Source organism: Haliotis cracherodii, unplaced genomic scaffold, assembly GCF_022045235.1.
Source record: "Haliotis cracherodii isolate W230 unplaced genomic scaffold, xgHalCrac1.p SCAF_15, whole genome shotgun sequence".
NCBI classification, from domain to species: domain Eukaryota; kingdom Metazoa; phylum Mollusca; class Gastropoda; order Lepetellida; family Haliotidae; genus Haliotis; species Haliotis cracherodii.
The window spans coordinates 26,978,022-27,002,644 of record NW_027266270.1 but is presented as its reverse complement, the minus strand read 5'-3'; the positions used below and the strand labels follow the sequence as shown (position 1 = coordinate 27,002,644).

The following is a 24,623-nucleotide window of genomic DNA, read 5'->3' as shown; positions in this document are numbered from 1 at the left end:
TATATATATATATATATATTAAAAAAGAATAAAAAAAGTAATAAAAAAAATAAATAAAAACAATATGTAAATATAACAAAAATTATAAAAATAAATAAATAAATAAATAATATTTTTAATAAAAATAAATATGCATGATTCCGGACTGTTTTTGTTCAGTATACGATAGAGGATTACCATGCTTCATTCAGGGCAATTCTTAGCCCAATGATTTAAGGGGTGCAACCACGACTGGCCTAGTAACTAGTATCTGAATCATTGCCACTCACTACTCATGATGTCAATAACTGGATTGTCTGGTCCAGACTCGATTATTTACAGACCGCAGTCATATAGCTGGAATATTGCTGAGTGCGGCGTTAAACAACAAACAAACATACATTGCCACTCGCAGTACAGAGTTATGCCGCTTATAGCTTGTCTGAATCCCGTTAGTCGTGGGTTCAAATTCTACATTTCTACATTTCGCGTGGGTTTCACCAGCGTGGAAAACGTCAATACGCTGAACGTTTGAGGATGATCAAAGCACTCACTACATAAATTTCACCCCACCATGTAAAACATTCAGCCATGTTTATATTAAATGCCATGGAGTTAAAATCCACCAGGCTCGGATGGCCAGTCGTCTAAAGCGCCACAAATCGCTGTGCAGAGTTGCGTCCCTTAACCGTGCTAGAAACGTATGATCGTGAGTTCAAATCTCAGATTTGCCCCGCTTATATTTCAAGGTTTTATCCCGTGATTTGTACGCGCCGTGAAAAGACTGAGACACTTTTCAAAAGAATGACAAAGCCAACTCATTCATTCATATCACTGAAAGAAAATAGTTCCGGAAGGTAACTCCGTGGTATGCGTAAAGACGCATATTTTATGTTATCAGACTATAGCTACTACGCTGTACGTATTAATGATGCCCTGGTTGTTTCCGTATCTGGAAAGATGCAATGTTTGTTTTCGACTTTGGACATTCAGATAAGTAAGTTTGTTACTTTTTGTTAGTTTTGTTATCAGTTAATTTTATTCCCCCATATTGATTTTCATGTATCTCTGATTATTCAGTTATAACATTAAATGTTGCGCTGTGTGGTGTATGATTTGTTGTTTGTTTGTTTGTTTAACGCCGTTGCATTAGTCCAGCTTTACGGTCTGTAAACAGTCGAGTCTGAACTACACACTTCAGTGACTGATATTAAAAGCAACGATCCACACATTGAAACTAACCTAGTCTCCGACCAGACCACCCGATCCATTTGATAGCCTCTTACGACCAGTATGTGTACCTGGGAAACCCCACGAGGTGATATATGCAAAGTAGGCATGCTGTGGTGATGTTGATCCTGATGACCAACATGATTGTTGGTGGAAATTACCTTGAGATAGCTTTCCATATATCCTCGCCATCTTACATTTCTATTTTGTACTGTGTATGGACCTATTAATAAAGCATGATGAAAACCGGGTAGCGCTAAGTTGTTTTTTAAATTTTTGTAAGACACAACTGATATCGGCTGTATCATGCACAATGTATAAGGGATGGGGGTGGGGGTGGGGGTGGGGGTGTGATTATATTGGCGAAAAATGCTTCAGACTGTTGAAAAAAAAGACATCGCTTGCCATAGTTGTTATTTATTTTAGAAATAAATTTCAGGCTCATAGGTTTAAATAAATAAAAATATACAAAAAAACAAAAAGCAAAAAACAGCTCATAATCTTGTGCTAAAAAACCCAACTCGACCTCAATAAGGCCATCCTCATCAATGCAGTTTTTCGTGAGCAAAATCATAATCTTTGACATTGAGACATGAATATGAGAGACCGTATACCTGTATTAAACACTTTCTTATTAATAATCATTTCAACTATTCCATTTCAAGAGGCTACACAGTCGCTGTGTTGTATCCTTGGACAAGGTTGTTAACTTCACTTGTCCCACTGTGATATGACTGCAAGTTGTTGACTGTGACGTTAAGTGCTTCTACCGGCGTTGTAGGTTTCATCTGTGTTCTAGACCTGCATCATTTGGGGCTGTCCTCCCACATTACACGCCGTGATATAACTGGAATACTGTTAAAAGCGGCGTTAAACCCAACTCACTCACTCACTCATCTGTGTGTTAACTCCCTCTATGAACAAACCCAGGCATCCATCTCGTTAAAATCAGATCTTAGTCTGTTTGGCGGCAGCGAGAGCTTAGATCTGATTTTAATCAGATTACCCGGGCATTGGCCTGTACTTGCTGCGATACTTTGCTTAAGACTAATTCCAAATCTCCGCAAAACCCGGCACATGCACTGTGACATACTGTGGGGTCGATTATCTGTCGCTGAAGTGTCATGCGGCCGCTAGCAATAATCAGGGTAAACCCTAACTAAATTCTGGTCTACAAACTACAAAACATTACCACCTACACCATATTGAGATCGACATAAACTGCCGTGCAAAAGAAAGTATACACTTGTAAATAGGATTTGACCAAAACATTACAAGGTTTATCAAAACGTTATACATGACTTGTTTGAAGACAGTCGCCGAAACACTGCAAACTTAAGGTTTGTTGGTTGTTTAACGCCGCACTCAGCAATATTATAAGGTTCGAAACACAACAATGATACCCGTATGAAAGCCATCACCATCTGACAACTATCTCTTGTTTGTTCCATTTGTATTCAGCATCAAACATGGGTGTATACTTTCCTATGCTCGAAGTGTATGTCAGCCGTAGGATTAGCATCGCTATATGGACTTGTGAATAGCAGAAATTCGTCCGTTTATTATTCATTATTAAAAAAATGTTACGTCAATTGCTCGTCTAACTCGATGAATAATAACTTACTATGATATTTAAGCTTGGATCAAGGCAATGGTCAAGCTAAATGTCCTTAATATCAAGCAAACAGGTAAAATATAGCGCGACCACTATAATGTGTTGTCCAGTAGGAACAACAGAGTTTCCTGTTTCCGGACCGTGTGGTGGTGTTTGTAGAGAGCTCTGTACAGATTTGGATTCCTCGAGACAGCCTTGTCCGTCATCAGCTCAAAGGTGCCGGGACGAAGTTGTACGATGCGGGGCTTGCTGATGGTGCCCTTCTCACGGAAGGCTCGGTACGTGTCCGACACCCGCTTCAGTTGGAAGTCAATCTAGAGTACACACATGGAATATGGATTAGTTTATTCTCAAACTAAACATATATTTATTCTTTGATATGTTCGGTTGTTGTTTGAAGCTGCGCTCAGCATTATTCCAGCTATACGACAGTGGTCTGTAAATAATCCGACCAGAACAGAACAGAACTTTATTACACACAGGCCGAGAAACAGGTACAAACAGAGATAACAATGTGAGGCGGACAGACAATTAGCCGGGAGCTTTAACAACTTTCATGATGATATCAGTATGTTTACAAAGTTTCTTCTTTACAGAGATTTTCGATGAGTTAATCAAGTGTGATCAGGAGACGACATATCCCTCGGTCAGGTGCAGCTCTGAAATGGAGTTACCCCTCTTTTAGTTCATTACCATTGGACAACTTCAGTTCAGTGAAGAAAGAAATAGCGCTGTTCAGTAATTTTCAATATCCCAAACCATCAAAAGGCACCAGTTCATGACTAGACTGATCTGTACAGCAAGTTTCATCCAGAAATAGTCGACGGTTTTGTAGTTCTGGCTGCCGTTGTCCAAAGCGATATAAGTAATAAGGTGATTGTAACTCCTCTTCCTTAACATAGACCTACGACAGTCGTAGTTTGTTTTGTACAACGGCATCCTGCTCTGGAAACCATCACGACCCTAATTTCCAACCTGTCATCAAGGGAACATAAAACAGCAGCAACAGCAACAACAAAAACTCCAAAATCATCAAAAGGCACCATTTCACGACTAGACTGATCTGTATAGCAAGTTTCAACAAGAAATAATCAACGGTTGAAACGGAAAACGACCGGCGCACAGACGGATGGACATTCTGATCACTATATCCTCCATTTTTCAAACAGGGGGATAACAAGTATATGAACTTTAGCATATTTGCTTTATTTCTATATTTACATGGGATATACAATTTACGAACATCGTTAAAACATGTACATTTAAAAAAATATATTAGTATTCGCCACCTATAAGCGGTGACGAATGTTCGAAAGAAGAGAAGGAAAACTAACCAGCACCGGGTTCGTTATTTAGTTCATGTCCAAGAAAATATGTAAATAAATAGAATAAAGAATCTGTTACTGTTTTTAGTTATGTACCTATTTACAATAAAGACTTTAATTGTGGGAAAACCTTTGCAGAAGTAGCCCTCATTAAATATTGACTGTATTTTAGGACAAATAAACAAATATCTAATTATATTATGATATATTGTACAATGAGTGTGGCCTCTGCTCGTAGACCCTGTCTGTATCGCTTTCTTCAACCACGCCACCTATATCCGTTCCCACAGAAAAAACGTTTCTGGTCAGTGTTCATCATCACCCACTATAGAACAGAGTCTTACAGTGTATCTATGTTTTCATGAATTACGTGACTGGTCAGTTTATGGTGGTGACATATCACACAGCTAGAGTAAGATGTCTTACTACTCTCCGGATGTCTGATAATATGACATTAGGTTTGTTTGGGTTTGTAACTTTGATCGTTGACTACGACCTGGAATGGATCCCATGATTGTATTCATCATATAGGTGACAAGTTAACCTCACGTTTGTTTGCACAGTTCTGGACAACCACTTGCTTAGTGCAGTAAACTTAGATTATAGTTCAGTAGAGTTCAAGACTTCAGTAAACAAAAGTGTACATTGTCTATATAGATACATTGCCATTTAGTATTATACCAGTCAGAAGGATCTGTTTTGCATTGTGACGTATATAACTTTCTGTCCACAGCAAATTTACCTATACAATGAACATAACTGCTATCTGGCGAAAGACCTTTTATAGAAAATACTGTCTGGGTAACTCACTACATTTAACTGTAATGAAAAGTATCATACAAGAGTGTAAGTAGTATTGTAAACCTTTCCTACAAATAAAGTGAATACAGTTTGGTCTATCCCCTTTTAGTTCGATATTATTCATCCATAAACTGCCAGAAAGAATCCGACTGAATAGTGTTATTGATAAAAGATGAATGGTGCTGTTTAGATTCCAGTTGCTGGACAGCAGCTAGTAACTAAAAACTGCTTGAACATAGAATAGAATACCTCACAGTTGTCAATCTGTTGGACATGAACTGAAAGCTAAAATGCTGCAGTTTAGTTTTTCGTTATTCAAAAGTACTGAATAATTAAACAGCTTTTAGACGATGTTAGACGAATCTGCTGTCATATATAAAATGAGTTTCAGTGTATTTGACCACATTACTGTAGTTGTTGAATATACAGCCTTTGAATAACGAACCCGGCGCTGGCTTGTTTTTCGTTATTCGAAAAACGAATAACGAATATCGAACCCACTGGAAATGCGGTATCTTATATTTGTTATACCAATTGCAAGTCTGAATAATCAACCCGGTACTGGTTTGTTTTTCGTTATTCAAAAGTACTGAATAACTAAACAGCTTTTGGATGATGATGTAAGACGAACCTGCTGTCAAATATTAAATGAGAGTATTTGACCACATTACTGTAGTTGTTTAATATACAGCCTTTGAATAACGAACCCGGTGCTGGCTTGTTCGAAAAACGAATAACGAATAACGAGAACACACACACACACACACACACACACACATGCCCGTCGCTATATAAGTGCAATAATCTTGGATGCGACGTTAAACCCCATTTCACCCCACCTACAGCATTTGCCAGATAAAACTTTCGACCAAAATGTGATCATTCTTAGTTTGATATCTATAAGAAGGGGAGTCCTACCCAGCTCAATTTAGCATAACAAAATGTGTACTCTTTTTAACTGGGATACGTTTTCTTAGAACATGTATAAGGTCTTTTCAATTAATTTCACGTTCACATAAGAAAAGAGGTTTCACCATGACATCAAATGTATAAAGTTAACACTTAAGTGAAAGCTTATTATATATGCGCGATTTATGGAGAACAAAGTACATGGCTCCAGCAGCTGGATCACAAAGGCTTTTTACTGATTTTGTGAATTAATTATTTTTATGAAAATGAATCCAAAGATACTTATACTTACTCAACAAATTCAAGATTAGTTCCATTTAAACTTACATGTTTTATTTTGTCAGATGCATTTCCACCAAAATAATTACATTTGTTTTATCACTATTTACTATGTTTCCATCTTACTTCATTTTACAATTCAAATCGAAACAATCTAAAGAATTTTGTTAAACTTTTCTTGAACGGGCTAGAAGGGCTATAACGCATATAACAGTACAAACAATATTAGCGAAAGAGTGAGTGAGTGAATATGGTTTTACGCCGCTTTTAGCAATATTCCAGCAATATCACACCGGAGGACACAAGAAATTGGCTTCACATATTGTATCCATGTCGGGAATTAGCGAAAGATCAATCATAATATCAAGAGAGGGCGAATTAAATTGAAAACCAACGCAATTGAAATTATGTTCAGTGAGATAAGATCCAATATCATTAATGTACATAGATAATAAGTGGCGACTAACGGGATCGGGTGGTCAGGCTCGCTGACTTGGTTGATGCATGTCATCGTATCCCTCTTGCGTGGGCCAATGCTCATGATGTCAATCACTGGATTGTCTGGTCCAGACTCGATTATTTACAGACCGCTGTCACATAGCTGGAATGTTGCTGAGTGCGGCGTTAAACAACAAACAAACCAGCAAACAAACAAACAATCATCTCAAATAGCATTCACATCATCAGAGACAATAGCTTGATGAAAATGATACGCTTTGCCATTGTCCCAGCGTCTATTGCTGCATGAAGAGTTCGTGCACTTGTCGTCCATTTCACCCGTTGATTGACAGTTGAATTCAGCTTGACGACTGATCAGTGTCGTGTAAAACACAATGAGCATCAGATGAAAGTGGGTCAAAGTCTTGCACCGAAAAAGTTGTAATAAGTTTGAGCATATCAAAAACATTTTATCAAGTGTTTTGTCCGGTACCTTTATCTTCCTCAATTCATTCATTTATAATAAATAAGTTATTTTTGTTTGTTGTTTAACGCCGCAACCAGCAATACCCCAGCAATATGACAACGGTCTGTAAATAATCGAGTCTGGACCAGACAATCCAGTGATTGACATTACAAGCATCGATCCGAAAAGGCCAGGATGACATGCATCAACCAAGTCAGCGAGCTTGACCACCCGATCCTGTTAGTCATCTCTTACGACAAGCATAGCTGCCTCTTTCGGCAGGCATGGGTTGCTGAAGACCTATTCTAACCCTGGTCTTCACGCTGTTATTCTTTGATTAACCACTGTTAGATCAGTCAAACTCAATTAACTCTTGATATAATGGATACGTTACTGTTGGTTGCAGCCGAAAATCAAAATCGACATTAGTAAAAACGTTATTATGACAGGGGGTATTAAAATTAGTTCTATGTAGATGATGTTGTGGTATAACCAAATTCGTGATATCCGGAGTGTGGAGAGAGTTATAATTTTACATCGTGTCGGCAATGTTGCATCCATATCGCGATGTCCCGAATAAATACGAACGTGGGAATTCCAGGTAAAAATGGTTCTCGATGCTGGCCGTAGGTCAGGCTCGTATATTGCGGGTCACTGTGCCCTTAAAGACGCTGCTCATAATGTCAATCATTGGTTTACCTGGTCCAGCCTCGATTATTTACAGGCCGCCGTCATATAGACTGAAAATTGCTGAGTGCAGTTATGAACAGCAAAGATAGTATACACTAACCTCTCCGACTGCCCCATACATTCATACATTGTATATACAGTGGGAATACCATGCCAGTTTTTGTTTTAGAAACGGACACGTGTTTATTCAGTTGACAACCAGTGTCATGGTGTAAGGTTTGGGAAGTCAACTCATCAAGCCTGTTCTCCAATTAACCTTTTCTTCTTAATTACACGCACTTGCTTGAAAAAACTACATAGAGTCTGTAAACAGGCCATTATATGATCATAATAGCTCAATGGGGATGGGTGACCTCGCTGATTGCGTGACATGCATGTCGTGGTGCTCCGGCGGCTTAACCTGCCCTTGACTCGATTATAAATAAATATTGTTGTCAACAAACATAACAAACACTGTGGTGATATGCGACTGACCACGTGATATTCATGGTTGGGGAACTGCCTATGTTTAAACGATCACTTTATAACAAAAAATACTGCATTAACAAACACTAGTTGATGCTCTTTGCAGAGAAGAAGTTATTAGTCTTGAAGCCAAGACTAACAAGAGACTGTCCGTTAAAAAATAGAACCGACCAACCCCCGCCCCCGACAGGAATCACAGTCTAATCCATCGACTCGTCCTTGAATGATCAGACTAACAACCTGTTGACGATGAAAACCAAGATTTGACTTTACCAAGGCCATCTGGTGTCTCATATAGTATCTTGTTTATCATTCACGGTGTAGGTGGCGGAATTGTGTGAACGAGACATTATTCTGCGTCACATCTGTCTCATGTCGGATAACAAGCTATACTCCGACCTAGGAACTGTCAAACCAATGCTAAGTGGTGTGAGCACCGATCTTCAAAGTTGAGTTAATACTCGAAAAGCTGAGAGTTGAATTTTAAAGCATATAATATATTCAAGGAATACAGTATTCAGCAACCACTGGTACCTCTAAGTGAGTGAGTATGATTTTACACTACTTTTATCAATATGCCATGAAACGTAGAATTAACCACAGACAGGGCCGATTTTACTTACCGACGATACCTCGTCTTGCAACAATGGCTGACCGGAATCCGTCTCCACGAAGATGACGTAATATAGTGCGTCATTGCTCGTGTCTAAAACAAAACAAATACCTTACATAGTTAAAAGGCCCAGACTTGCATAACTCACATCAAGCTGACACGAGGGACGCCATTTTTCATTTTTGTTCTTTCACGCACGTCGGTGCCATTGCTTCCGATGTATATTCCTCCCTAGGGTGTTAATCGGGCGAACTGGGACAGGCTGGTACCAACATAACCAAATTGTTCAATAAGATATAGCCCGTATGCCCAACAAAAATTAGGCATAGGTGGTGCAGTGGTCTATGGTGCCTCAATTCGCTGTACAGAGTTGCGTCCCCTAGGCCTGCCTGAATCTTGGGTCAGTGGTTCCAATAAAAGCTTCGCCCTGATTGTGATTCTTGTTTTATCAGCATCAACCCGAGCTCGTGGCTAAGGCCTGCATCACTTCGGGTACCCCCACCCCCCATCACGCTGACACGCCATGATATAACGGAAATTATATTTACCGGTGCAGAATAATTTTTCATCGATGTTTAAAAGAAAGCAACATCTGTGATTGGCGTGATATAGTTTAGCATTGGCCTTGTAGACATCATTCTCCAATTATCCAGTATATCATATCTCCATCGCATTGTAACACGATCCGTACACTTCACCCATTCGCGATATCTTGATCATTAGCATCAATCGAATACAGTAAAGTACGGTTATTACGAACTCAAAGAGACTACTAATTTTAGTTCTTTATAACCGTAGTTCGTTATAAGCAGATATATAGTATAACTACGGCAGATAGTCGGGACCAAAAAAGTAAGTTCGTTATATCCGTCAGTTCGTTATAAGCGTGTTCGTTATAACCGTAGTTTACTGTATTCATAGCTGAGGCCTGGTCCGATATATTTAATCGAATACAAGGACTGTTTTAAAGGACTTTTTCACCTGACAATATGTTTTTCTGAGTACAAAGACAGAAGGGGGAACCTCTTAAGCTACGTTACAAATATATTCGAATGGGCAGAGATTTCTTTTTCTAGTTTCTCGCTTTTGTTATTGTTCTGTCAAGTGTCCACACATCATTTAGTCAAAATTAATTTGCCGTTGCGATACAATATCCCGACTGTAAGGTCGCTATACGATACACGATACGCTACACATCTCGATAGTAAGCAGCGATGGGGTAGCCTAGTTGCTAAAACGTTCGCGTCACTCCAAAAGCCTGAGTTCGATTCCCAATATGGTTACAACATGTGAAGTCCATTTCTGGTGTCCCCCGACGTAATATTGCTGGAATATTGCAAAAAGAGGCAAAAAAACCCATACTCACTCGATAGTAAGGTCGTGATACAATACACCACATGCTATATATCTCGATAGTAAAGTCACGATACGATGTACACGATATGTGACACTTCCCGGCAGTAATATCGCGATACGATGTACACGATATGTTACACTTCTCGACAGTAACATCGCCATACGATGTACTCGATGTTACACTTCTCGGCAGTAATATCGCGATACGATGTACACGATATGTTACACTTCTCGACAGCAATATCGCGATACGATGTACTCGATGTTACACTTCTCGAGAGTAACATCGCGATACGATGTACACGATATGTTACACTTCTCGACAGTAATATCGCCATACGATGTACACAATATGTTACACTTCTCGACAGTTATATCGCGATACGATGTACACGATATGTTACACTTCTCGGCAGTAATATCGCGATACGATGTACTCGATATGTTACACTTCTCGACAGTAATATCGCAATACGATGTACACATTATGTTACACTTCTCGACAGTAATATCGCCATACGATGTACACAATATGTTACACTTCTCGACAGTTATATCGCGATACGATATACAGGATTTGTGACACTTCTCGGCAGTAATATCGCGATACGATGTACTCGATATGTTACACTTCTCGACAGTAATATCGCGATACGATGTATAGGATATGCCACAAAGCTACATTAAAAAACCCACAATTGACACCATTCCCAGCATCAATAGAAATGAGCTGCATTTTAACTAAAACATATTTAGTAGAGTTGAGTTAATTAATACAGAAGGGGTTTTATATCCATTTCTTTACATATCCATTAGGGGCGGTCTGGTAGCCAAGTAGTTAAAGCGTTCGCTCGTCGCGCGGAAGACCCGGGTTCGATTCCTGACATGGGTGCAATGTGTGAAGCCCATTTCTGGTGTCCCCCGCTGTGATATTGCTGGAATATTGCTAAAAGCGGCGTAAAACCAAACTCACTCACTCACATATCCATTACATCTACAAGGAGAAGGTAGAATATAATTAATGTTCATTTCATTTAAACTGTTACTCTTGTAAAGCCTTGAATTGATACATGACCTACCTATACAATACACGTATCGTTACCCAGAATATCGCGATGCATTGAACGTTTGATAAACCGTTACACCTCTAGTCCTGGAATAAAACAACGAACCATTGTACAAGCTCTTGGGTCTACGTGGTTAACAATCATTGAGTATAACATGTACTCTGGAAAAGTGGCCACAAGCGTTTGGACACATTGGAAAAGGCTAGTGATAAATTCAGGACAGTGACCTGTAATCACCTGTGACGATAAACGTCTTTGTATACGTGATGCTGACAGCGGGGGTCTTCTAAAGCTTCACCGGACGTTGGTCCGCATAATTCGGATTGGCTCGGATTGTTGCCATTGTATTTCTCTCACGGGACCTGATTACAACGGTGTCTATCTCGGTCTTAGAGGACAAATTAATACATTAAGCTCCCATCAAGGTTAAAGATCAGGGCCCTGTTCCACAAAGCGATCGTAGCGCTAAGATGATCGTAACTCCTATAGTTTAACAAAGACTTACGACAGTCGTAGCACTACAATTGCTCAAAGCAAACTTAGCGCTAAGGTGATCGTAAATCACATACTTTAACATAGGCTTACGGTCATTGTAGCGCTAACATCGCTTTGAGGAACGAGGCACAGGCCAGGTTCAGTTGGTCTGTGCCAAGTGGCGATTTTCTGATAGTTTGTGATTAATTTAACAGTCCATGTGCTCCAGCAAATTATATGATTGATGAATTCAAAATTTTAGTTCCTATGTTTAACAGTTAACTTGACCCTGACATGGGATTTCTGCATTACGATTCATTATCATGTTGATATAAACCTTTCTCTCTGCAAAGCATCACACAACAGTGAATATATAAAGAAACGTGTGTTTGGCATGCTCAATGAAGTGAATGTTTGAGCGAATCGGGGCATACAAATAACCTTAAAGGTGTTTTACAACTTTGCCCAAAGTTAATTCGAGGATGGGAGCAAACTGACACTTGACGTTTTGGGAAACAAGACAGGGCAAAATGGAAGTCCTCGTTTTATTCACTGAAGTCACTTAAAATACATGTGTTCATTTGATAAAATATTAATTATAACTGAAATGTTATTATATATAGTGTTCTAGCATTTAATGACTGAAACTCAGCAGAGTAAACTGAGAGCCTTAAGGCCCAGTTGAAAAACTGTAGGCCCAATCGCGACTAATGTTTAAAAATGGAACTTCGTACTAGGTTATGACCTGTGACAAAGATTTCTCATGCATATATTTTGGCATTAAACATCGTGTCCGAGCCAAACAATGGAGGCGACAATTGCCGAGATGTTAGTTGACTTGCATGCCACGATCGCACGATAAGATAGAAATAGTAACTTAGATTCTTAGAAATATGTTAAACTTTGTTGATTTTGTTTGTTACTTTTTTATTTTTTCGATTAGCTTGAAACGTCTTTATGTTGCTCTTTGACATGTTCGATATGGAGCTGTTGTTGAAGCATGTGTCCCCGAATTATTATTTTTAAATTTTTCAACAACATTGCTGGAAATAGTTCATAATTAATAACCTATTTATAACATATGATACATTGAAATGAAGTACGTATTTTCTGACTTTGTAATAAGTAATTTGTTTTAATATATGAATTTTTCAATAACATTGCTGGAAATAGTTCATAATTAATAACCTATTTATAATATATGATAAATTGAAATGAAGTACGTATTTTCTGACTTTGTAAAAAGTAATTTGTTTTAATATATGAATAACATGACAGGTAGGTTCATGAAACTATTATATATATTATTTTGACGTGGCTAAGGTGTGGCCGGTACATCAGCCTGCGGTGTTGAAAGAGTTAACGAGCGGAGTACCTTGAAGCTGGACCCTGTTTCACGAAGCAATGTCAGTGTTATACTATGATTCATATACCATGTTCACAGCTTAAAATAAACTACAGGCCGCAAGGGCTTGCTGAAATATAAAACTATCAGCCCGAGAACAAATATGTCGGCCTCAGGCCTACGGGCCGATGACTATTTTATAAACTGAGTGTATGCAAGCCCGTGATGTATTGACGTTGTTTCACAGTTGGCATTAATTACCTCCAGACAGAAAGATCTACACCTCTCAAACTGAGGCGGAAGTATATATACATGAAAAGACAGTTTCTTCATACCTGTCGCAATGTCTACATGAATATTCTCTGTAGCCGCAAAATTGACCAGTCTTCCGGAGGTCCATTGACAGCAAGCTTCCGATATCGCCTCGCGCATTACAGCTTCCGGAACTTTCTCAAAGGAGACATTCAAGACATCTCCGCGCCTGAAAGTCAGAATGATGTATTCCTTGATCGGTAACGTTTGCAACCTCTGTGTCGCCTTGTAGCCTGATGTAAGAGTTGTCAGGTTACCATGACAACCATTCTGACAATGTAATATATATACATAATTGTGTTCAGACACTGTCATAACACACAAATAATTCGCACTATTAGGGCATTGTGGGTAAGGATAGATCCCCAGTACGAGCCCTTGCAAGAGGTCAGTCGAATGGGGCTCGGGTGGTCAGACTGTGACTTGGTCAAGTACCTTCATGCTTCAGTCACTGGTTAGTCTGGTCCCAATCCCATTAAAATCAGATCTTAGTTCTCGCTATTGCTAAACAAAGATCTGAGGACATCCCATTACGGGTCACGTCAGAACGACCTTTCATTCGACCAATCAGAGCGTCGCTTACCAGATCATGAAAGTGACAGTCGGAATGTGTTTTCTAATCAAGCAACCTCGAAAACGTCAACACGGGGTATTCCGAACGACAGTTACGACACTATCTCTCGCTTCAGTGGGATAACATTTGAACGGAGGAGGCGTTGAACAGTATGTGGGGAGCACTGCTATACAATATCAAACATATATTAGACATTCCAGAATGTTCGTTTGGTCATTATTTTCGAGAACTGTGTCATCATATTTTTCAAGCGTAGTCTGAAATGGAAGTCGCCTGGTTGAAAAGAGTGCCGTAAAGCTCGAGAAAGCTGCTTTCTATCTGGCTGATGTCGACTTCGTGTTAGTCATCTCAGTGGTCGGTCAAAGTTCTCGAAAGGTCGTTCTGACGTGACCCGTAATGGGATGTCCTCATATCTTTGTTTAGCGGCAGCGACAACTAAGATCTGATTATAATGAGATTGGTCTGCTCCAGATTTCAGTATTTACTGGCCGTCATGATATATCGGGAACATTACTGACTGCGGAGTGAAACAACATTCACTCACTCCCAAGTATATTCATGTCGTTGGTTTGTTTAAGCAGATCCGGGTTCGATAACTGGATAACTTTAACTGGATTGTCTTGTCAAGACTCGATTATTTACAGACCGCCGTCATATAGCTGGAATATTGCTGAGTGCGGCGTTAAACAACAAACAATCGATCAAATCCCCATAAAAGGCTTCTGTAGCATTGCTGGTATCTTGCTAAAAACCGGCGTAAAACCGTACTCACTCACTCACTCACTATGTGAGGGTAATCATCGCTATTAGTCCCTGAACTCTTCTGGCCAATATTCTTATGACTAGAGGAACGAAAAATAAATAAAAATAAAAAATAAGGGTGTCTTCCATACTTCAACATTGACATACGACAGTCACGTGGACTACATTAGAAATATTATTTCCGATATTGATGAGTATTGTTGTTCATTGTCAGTTCTCACCTGTGCAACACCTTGTATTTCGGTGCGTTGCCATAGAAACCACACACTCGCACCATGTCGCCCGATCTGTATCTGTAGAAACCACGTGGTGTGGTTACAACCAGCTCATACTCCCTGCCCACCGTAACCTATGAAAAACAGCAAGAAGCATCTATAACATACTTTATTATAATGGCATATGATGCTTGTTCGTTCTAGTCTTAGGCCTTTAGGGCGGACCATTTGATATTTAGGGGTGGTGGGGTTGGTAGGGTCATGTTGTTGTTTTCTTCATATTTAGAGGCTGAGATTTGATCCTTCATAAAAGAGTGCTGAGATCTTTTTAGTCACAATTCAAGATCACGGAGAGAATGTTAAAATTTTCTCACTGTTCACTGAAACAGTATAGATGAGGGTGGTTTTAAAACAGAACATTGAAAATTGCAGCATAATATAACATTTTTATATTATGGCAGAAAACAGGTCAACCTTACATGTTTGTACTCACAGCTGCTCGAGGAATGTACCTCTCAGTTACTAAGATTGTGGATGATGGATCGTGTTGATGAAAACTGACGAATGGACGTTGCCAACTGAAATTTGGACACGTTGGGTCCAAACCCCGAAAAGAATCAATCGCCCAAACACAACCAAAACAATGTGTTGGGTAATGAACGTGCTACCGTACCCAGATCAAGGGACATGAGTTGGAAGTGAATCTTACTGCATGCCAGCCTACAAAGATATGGGTATCAAAGTGAGTGAGTATGGTTTTACGCCGCTTGTAGCAATATTCCAGCAATATCAGGGCTGGGGACACCAGAAATGGGCTTCACACATTGTACCCATGTCGAGATTCGAACCCGGGTCTTCAGCGTGACGCACGAACGCTTTAACCACTAGGCTACCCGACCGCCCCCTATGGGTATCAAAGGAAATGATTTGCTGTTCATTCACACCCAAACCGTTAGACAGAAGCATGCTAAGATTAACCCTACAACAGAGAGACTATAAAAGTCCAGTTTCTACCCTTGCCGAACTAGGCTGGTATTATGGAGTTACATTTTGGCTGGACTAACGAGTCTATGCATAGTCCAATCAAAATCGCGCACCGAAATCGAAATTCGGTTAGTAAACTGTCGTGCAGATTTCGGTCATTGCAGGATTTGCAAAGCATGTGCACCGCCAACTCGTTGTCAACAGATATTTTCCAAGTCTTTTCACGTTTTTAATCACGGTGTTCAAGACCCGTGTTATCACAATATAGATCTTGATTATCGATCAGATAGTCTTGACTTGGCGCCGCCATTTTATGTGAAACAAATTCAAGTGATACGAGAGGTGGAATCTCATTGGTCCATAGGAGAGCCTTATAAGGGACATAACTCGTAATAACCACTGGTGGCACTATGATCGAGCCCAGGAAACTGGACTTTTACTGTCAGTTAACTCCCTTGCCTCGGGAAGATGCTCAAAGACAGCTTTTTGAACAAAGCCACTTGGTTTAACATTTTCAAATCAGGTCTTCAATCTTACTTTTTTGATGAACCTCTATCCCCAGGATGTAATTTGAAGTTTCCTCCGACATCAAGCTGTCACGCAGAAATACAAATAAAATTCTGTTCTATTCTGACACTGCGCGTTATACCTGGTGAGCTAAGAGTGTTTCTGGCTGTTCCTCCTCAGTGTGTTCGGCTGGTATGAACTCGTAAAAGTTCATGTTGGCCAGGATGACGTAATCCTCCCTCTCGGCGCCTGTCTGCGGGTCAAGGAGACCTCCAGTGTACAAAATCAGTCCGAAGAAGCATTCAGTAGACAAATGGCCGAATGAGTAGAGTGGAACGTCGCCTAGGTATCGTTCCCTCGCTAGTCTCGCCTGCAAAAAATCCAAATCGAAAGTAAATTCTATTTGAGTCAGATTTTCTAATGTCTATTTTAAGTTTTAAAAATCGTAAAATAGTTATAATAATGACACTAGTGATGTCTTGATTAAACACACTTTAGGATTATTTGTAGTGAATTAATATAGTTTCAACAGGGGAGAGGGCAAGAAAAAACAATTTAATGATCACAAGGAAAATTTGGCATATGCATATTTTGCATATACATATGTTAAGATGTAACACACTAACTACATATATGTATTTTCCCCCACCCTCACTCACACACTCTATGTATGTGGTACGTGAGCACTAAAGTGTTTGACGCCAATAACGTATGTTGAACGACAACGTTAACATCTGTTCAATGTCAACAAAGATGTCTGTATTACCCCACAACTACTAAATGGTGTGGGCAGTCGGGTAGCCTAGTGGTTAAAGCGTTCGCTCGTCACGCCGAAGAGCCGGGTACGATTCCCCACATGGGTACAATGTGTGAAGCCCATTTCTGGTGTCCCCCGTCGTGATATTGCTGGAATATTGCTACAAGAGGCGTAAAACCATACTAACTCTCTCACTCACTAAAGGATGTTCAAAATAATTTAATTTACAATATACTTCAAATATATATACTTCAAATTGATTTATATGAACTCGGTTATCATGAACCAAATAGATCTTGTTAGTTTCTTATCGCTAGTTTGGAGATTCAAGATAAATAAAACGAAACATGTATTCATGCATACCTCATCAGAAATGCGTGCATTCTAGTTAATATACTGGACAATATTATACAGTCAATGCTATGGTCGAGGAAGTGATGAGGGATCCACCGAAATCCACGTAACGTAAACCTTCTCCATGAGTAACCAATCTCATTAAAATCAGATCTTTTACTCCGATAGATGCCTCTGTGTGCTAAGATCTGCCATCCTCAATGTCAGGTTAAGCCGAAGCCACTCGATTTTAACAAAGGAAAACCCACGCACCATATTCCTTCGATGTCATGGCGTTCAGAAAGGACAGTGCATATAAAATATATCTACATCAATATAATGGTACCATCTTTATTATTTACATTTGGTACTGGCCGTCTAAATTCGTGTTCGAGATGCTGGTCTGAATGCTTCGCTCACTGGTACGGAGAATTTAGAAGCTTCGGCGCTGAACGGCTGATATGAAAGTTTACCTGACGCGACCTCCCATGGAGAGGATGGCAGATCTTTACAGGTCTCGTATCGGATTTTAATGAGATTTTACAAGGAACAGACTTACTTGCAGAGCAAACGTCCCAGTGCTGATCGCCGACATCCCACCCAAATGCGGCCAGATTCTCGGCACCATGCCCTTACAACCAGATCTGAAGATTTCCTCCAGTTGATCAGCCCTCTCAGGCAGAGGTTTCAGGTGCATGTTGAGAGACTCCCTTAAGTCCTGAGCTATGTCCAGATCTACATCCAACTCTCCTCTACGAATGTCACGTACAAGTCTATTCCAGTTCTTTTCCACGAGAGTCAACATTTGTAAGATAACCGTTGACGTCATCGCGAAAATCGTCCCCAGCTCTCGCTCGCGGAGTGCAAACAGCATGTGGACATACTGTCCATCGTGTTCGTTGAGTATGTTGTAGCCGATCCTCGGTGTGCAATAAAACGTTTCATATCTCCAAAATGTCATAGAAACTGACCCTTTGCTGACCCCTCTATCCGTTTTCATTTTCTTCCCTGGTATTATCATGTATTCCGCCATCCTTAGCTGCCTAAGTTTAGGCGCTGCAGAAAGGACTGAAGACATCGGCATAACAAAATATGGACCATATGATGAACGGTTTGAATTTAAATTGACAGGATATAACTTGCTGCGACCCGAAGTAGTACCAGATGTTGCTGCAAAAAAATCAACTTCTTGCTTGAAAAATATGTTTCCTTCGCCAGCCAGACACCTTTCTACGTACGGTTTATAATCTTTATATTCCGTCAGGCGCATGCGCGACCGGAAGTCGGCAACGGATGCAATGGCCGCAAAATTAAAGTCTCGGCCATACACCGTGGTCTGGCCTGATTTGAGCAATTTAAATAGGGTCTTTGTTTGAGCTGAATTCACGTCCCGACAAAGTGAATTAAATCTCCATAAAATGAAACCCCCAACTATTCTGATGACCCTTTGTTGAAAGTACATTTTGAAGACTGTGGAAAGATGGAGGTTATGAGCTGGCTGTAGACTCCAGATGTGAAGAAACACGCCTGACCACACCAGCAACACCATTGAGGCTGCATATCCTGTAGTGAGAGGGGAAAATGGTGAATATATCGAACGCGATAATAAACCACATGAGTGAGTTGGGTTTAAAGCCGCTTTTTAACAGTATTCCAGTTATATCGCGGCGTGTCAGCTTAATGTGGGAGGAAAGCCCGAAGTGATGCAGGTCTTAGACGTTTACCACTTCGGTGAAACCCATGCACGAGCACGGGTATGGTGCTGACAAACCTAGAAACATAATCGGGGCGAACCGGGATTCGAACCCACAATCATAGGTTTCTGGCGTGCCCAAGGGACGCAACTCTGCACAGCGAACCGTTGCGCCTTAGACGACTGGGCCATCCGTGCCCCCAAACCACATGAGAGTGAGTGAGTGAGTGAATGTGTTTTACGCCGCCTTTTAGCAATATTCCAGCAATATCACGGCAGGGGACAGCATTTTACCCATGTGGGTAATCGAACCCGGGCCTTAGGCGTGACTAGCGAGCGCTTTAACTACTAGGCTACACCATTGCCCCATCACATGAGACGTGTATTTCCTTGAACAGATAAAATGTTTGTTTATTCTTAAGTTGTTTAAACATATCTACCACCATGGGGATACCATGGGTCCATGGGGTCCATGACATACTTGTATTAAGATTGAATTTGGTTTGTGTGTTGTTTTACGCCGCAGTCAACAATTGTCCAGCTATAGCTAATGTCGTTCAAATCCGTTTGGTGACGGTGACATATATAGCAATAGGGCTGTGAATTTATTCTAACCTGGATCACCATAGGGGTACAAGCATTTGTATAATTGTGGATTGCCAGTTTAGAATAAGACCATCTCAATCAGTTGCCAGTCATCATTCATCGTGGCCAACCAATCCCAATTGACTAAGTGAGTGAGTGAGTGAGTCGTGTTCAAACAGTATTTCAGTTATTTCACCGCGTGTATACAAAGCAAGACAGGTCATTCACGTTTACTACGAAACGTTTTGACGAAACACACGAGCACGGCCATGGTGCTGAACCCACGATTGTTGGATTTAGGCACGCCAAAGGGACGGAACTCCGCACAGAGAATTGCGGCGCCTTACGCCACTTTAACCAGCGATCCATGCCCCGTCTCTCATGCCCGACGATGATGTCATGATGTGCATATAGACCTACTCGAACCAAGACTTGTTCTAAATCAATCTTATTTAAATCTTTTAATAATTTTCACCCCGATGAGACGCGTCTCTCCGTCAATTTCTGACAAACCCTCCAATTAAGGTCGCGTCAGATGAATCCTGAGAGAGTTTCATAATAAAGGATGCAGCTCCGCATGCTTTGCTCGTCAGAATTTATAAGCATCAACGCTGCCTGGCAAAATCTGATGTGGATGAGCTTGGTTCTAAATAAACAATTTAAGTAAAATGAGCACCAACCTGTCAGTGACGATGTGTCGATGGCCACTTTGACACCTACGGCTGCACATGACCCCCCCAGAAGGAGAAAAATAGGCTCCCACTTCATGGTCTCTCAAAGAAGGACCCAGTCTGTGAGGAAATGTTACCTGTTTGATAAATCTCAATCCATTATTAATAAACAAATAAAATAAGTTTAACGTGTGTATAACTTCCTGTATTCCCGTGTCTTGACATCAATAGAGAGTGTTAGTTGTTACCAGTGTGCAATGTTGGTGTTTCCACCGGTAACTTTACTGTAACTTACTTTGGACATAAACACAAGCAATCTTGTTTAACTGACCAAGTATAATAATATACTTATATAATATACTATATATAATAATTATATCAGATTTGAACACGTATCTTGAATTGTCATTTCGAATAACGTTCCCTGCTTTCACCCTCGACTTTTGAAAACTCGATGTGTTCAGACAACCGGGCGTTCGCGAGAGAACCATTTAAAGCGAAACTAGTAAAATATCTTTTCTCACTTTACTTAAATTCTGCTAGATGAATAACACTACACTGTATTGATCATAACATTTCTTGCGTTTGAAAGATGATATTTGCATGACACATGTACAAAAAAAAGTATCAATGACATGAATATGTGTGAAATTATCGTCACCTGAAATCCAGTTACGTACTTCACATTAGGAAGATGGCGGTGACAGTGACATTGTCATAAAGGTGACTATAGCATGCAAGTATTCAGGAAGTTGTCATACGTGTAGATGATATGCATTAGCGTGCTTGGGGTTTACAGTGAAGGCCAAGCAGACCCGTGCGTGACAACATGCTACATAAAATTGGGGGTCAGGGTGGGGTTGTCGGCAAAATATGAGACTCTTAAGACCAATCTCACTGGACCCTACCCTATACTAAATGATCATTCCATTACAAACAAAGTCTAAAACCACCTAGTGTCGTGAAATAACACTTTGGTTATTTGTGACTAAACATTTTATGTAAACATGAGGAATTTGCTGATCGTATAAGGACAACGTTAAACTCTTAACACCAGCTGTATCTGATGGGACTCGTGTAGTACTCGCCGTGGCTATATTTCTTCTCATGTAGCACCTGTATCTCAGTCTGAACATCAGTTTCCCTCTATTACGCGAGTTTCTAAAACAGGCAAATGTTTTCTTATTCACGGTGGCTCGATCTCGAGACATCACCCGATCTCTGAATTGCCGATCAACAAGTAAAATACAAGATTTTAGAGTTACTTCCCGTGTCCAGCGCTCAATCTCAAGAAATATTGCGCACACCGACACGGAGAAAACATGTCTATCAAATAAATATAAACATGTGCTTATGTATGTTATCATTTATACGATTGTTGCATTTATATCAATGCTGACGGCAAATCAGATGGATAAATTATATCTTGTTAACTAAATCAAATGACCTGGAGCTATTAAAACTCCCGGTACGTACGTGTCTCAAGTAGATAACTTTATGACTTAATGCAGGTGTCGTCATAAACTAATGTTTACATACCTGTCTAGGGGTGTGTGGTAAACAATCCTCCGCACGTACCAGGGGATCACACTCCGCATATGACCAGCATATCCTGCTACTGAACGCCCACTGTATTCATCATATGTTAGCAACTGAAATCTATTGAAATGCAGTAATGGGGTCATATCTATATATAGGTCCGCAATTTTGGAGACGTTATAATGAGGTCAGGTATGAAGTGCGGTTACCGGTTGTACAGACACACACATACACACGTTACAGAGAAAGTCATACACCTCAAATGGTACGGATAGAGACTGTGTTAGATGGAGCGTTATAGAGAGGATGATCGAGATCTATTTGGGAACTTGTCGTACAAGTTTTTACATGTTTACAATTTCAATGCCTATCCTGGATTTGTCTATGTCACAACTATGACATTGTATTTTGGAACACAAGACATGAAAGAAGTACACAAACAATGCTTTACAAAAATAACGCAGTGAAGTGAATGAGATGGGTGAATTACACAGTCAGCACAAATCCAGCTACCGTAGTTTCTCGATTCAAAGCTCTGGTGTAAATGTCTTTCACACACTCTTTACCCCCGGCATTTAATCACAAAGATAATAATTGGGAAGTTCATTGCATGAAAACTACACTGCGTTTAATCAATGCCTGGTGTTTAATCGAAAACCCGGTGTTGATTCGAGATACCGGCGTTTAATCGAGAAAATACAGTATGTCACGGCGCTCTTTAAATAATCGAGTCTGGAACTAAGAAAACAATTTGTTGAGAGTGTAAACAAATCGTCGGCTTACGACAACACACAACCAGGCAGACCGGCAGACCATAGCTGTTCATTTTAGTGGAGATTGTGAGTGAGTGAGTTGGGTTTAACGCCGATTTTAACATTATTCAAGTTATGTCACGGCGTGTCAGCTTAATGTGGGAGGAAAGCCCGAAGTGATGCAGGTCTAAGACGTTTACCACTACGGTGAAACCCATGCACGAGCACGGGTGTGGTGCTGACAAACCTAGAAACATAATTGAGGCGAACCGCAATCATAGGTTTCTGGCGTGCCCAAGGGACGCAACTCTGCACAGCGAATCGCGGCGCCTTAGACGACTGGGCCACCCGTGCCCCCAGTGGAGATTATGGCCAGCCGATACCCTCAGACTGTTCTGAGGACAAACACGTACCAAGTGGAAATCACAGAATATTGAGGATAATAACTACGCTTATTCACATATATTTAAGGAGTTGTTTATCGTGCAATAAAACACTGCAGGGTGTATAAACCACGAGGGGTGCAGCCGCGACTGGTTTATTTATTCTCCGTGCAGTGTTTTATTGTCCGATAAACAACGACCACGAGTCGTTTATTTCTTATATGAGATGTCAACATTATGTACAGCCTCTTTAAAGATGATGATAAAATTACAAGCTTTGCAAATATTTACCCGTATTTGAATAATGATGACTATCTCAACAGAATTTGATTCCGGCAAAGTCGGACAAGTCCACTTTATGCACGGGTGGGTATTTCCCGCATATTCTCACAATCCTAACGTCGATTTCCTGTGCCTTTTGTCCCATTGCCCACTGTCATATCTCTCCTGCTTTGGGATGTGATAGTTCGGCCATCCCGTTTATCTGCTTTGCCATACTATACATCTATGGGGAACAACTCACTAGATAGTCCCCTCTCAACTGTAACGTCGTCCAATTAAACATACGACGTCATCAAGTTTCGAGCGCATGTTCGAATCTCCAGGAATGACGTCATGATGGGACACTCACTCAATAAATCATTGTTGTTTTACGCCGCATTCAGCGATATTCAATCTATAACACGACGGCCTGAAAGTAATCGAGTCTTGGACAGACGGAACAGTGGTTGATATTATAAGCAACGGTCCATCCTATTGGCACACATTGACAACAATCGACCAAGTCAACTCACTTCACCACCCAATCAGATCCGGGTTAGTATACAGACAGACAGACAGACAGATTTATTCGGTAATGTGGGCCACATGGCCTATATTACAATGTCAGTACAATATAAATTTAGTCACGTTTTTCTAGATTTAAATATCTTATACAGATATATCAGAGAGAAGGTTTTATTCATGGTCATATTAAGACTACGCACTCACAACGTTGTGAGCAGGTCTCTACTGATATAGTTTATTATATAACAATATTACAACAGAGTAACTATTACTTTGAAAGGATTAATTCTGAAAAATATTCTTTTTATTAGCATTAACATCATAATTATTATTTTAGAGTAATATATATCTCTCTATATCTAACCATCTACATATATCTATATATATTAACTTCTACCTGGAAGAAGTCTCTCTCTCTCTCTCTCTCTCTCTCTCTCTCTCTCTCTCTCTCTCTCTCTCTCTCTCTCTCTCTCTATTGTATAAGATTGTAACCTTGTTTTCTTACATCTACAGTAGACGATTTCTTACTTCAGGTATTCCGGTCAATGCCAGTTTTTGTGTAGGGGGCGTATCACAAACTTGCTTTTGACAGTAAAGATATTTGACCATAATCATTGTTCACATTTATGGTTCACATATATGATGTGAATATGTGGTAATAAAATCATGTTCACATATTCGACAAAGAAGTGTCTCGAGGTGAATATGTTAGAAGACG

The 24,623-nt window shown here is 40.2% G+C and overlaps 1 protein-coding gene across 2 annotated transcripts; it reads right to left on the bottom strand.

Annotated features, from left to right (window-relative positions):
* Nucleotides 1-1,630: 1,630 nt before the first annotated feature.
* On the bottom strand, nt 1,631-24,423 carry LOC139462007 (uncharacterized). Of its 2 annotated transcripts, none has more exons than XM_071243502.1 (9): nt 24,411-24,423; nt 21,985-22,104; nt 20,455-20,582; nt 18,056-19,059; nt 16,549-16,776; nt 14,922-15,049; nt 13,388-13,533; nt 8,821-8,903; nt 1,631-3,138 (listed from the first exon to the last, which is right to left on the bottom strand). In XM_071243502.1, exons 3-9 carry the CDS (start codon nt 20,540-20,542, stop codon nt 2,917-2,919), a joined length of 1,899 nt encoding a protein of 632 aa, XP_071099603.1. In that variant the 5' UTR covers nt 20,543-20,582; nt 21,985-22,104; nt 24,411-24,423; the 3' UTR covers nt 1,631-2,916. The 2 variants fall into 2 exon arrangements, with proteins under 2 accessions (XP_071099603.1, XP_071099604.1); XM_071243503.1 differs by having other exon boundaries at nt 20,455-20,565.
* Nucleotides 24,424-24,623: the final 200 nt, after the last annotated feature.

What these genes read in the sequence shown, in the direction of transcription:
- LOC139462007 (XM_071243502.1), bottom strand. Translation starts at nt 20,542, where the DNA reads ATGAAGTGGGAGCCTATTTTTCTCCTTCTGGGGGGGTCATGTGCAGCC. An exon ending in AAACACTCTTAGCTCACCAG is followed by an intron (nt 15,050 to 16,548) that starts GTATAACGCGCA and finishes TGTTTTTCATAG; the next exon opens with GTTACGGTGGGCAGGGAGTA. An exon ending in AAATACAAGGTGTTGCACAG is followed by an intron (nt 13,534 to 14,921) that starts GTGAGAACTGAC and finishes TCTGACTTTCAG; the next exon opens with GCGCGGAGATGTCTTGAATG.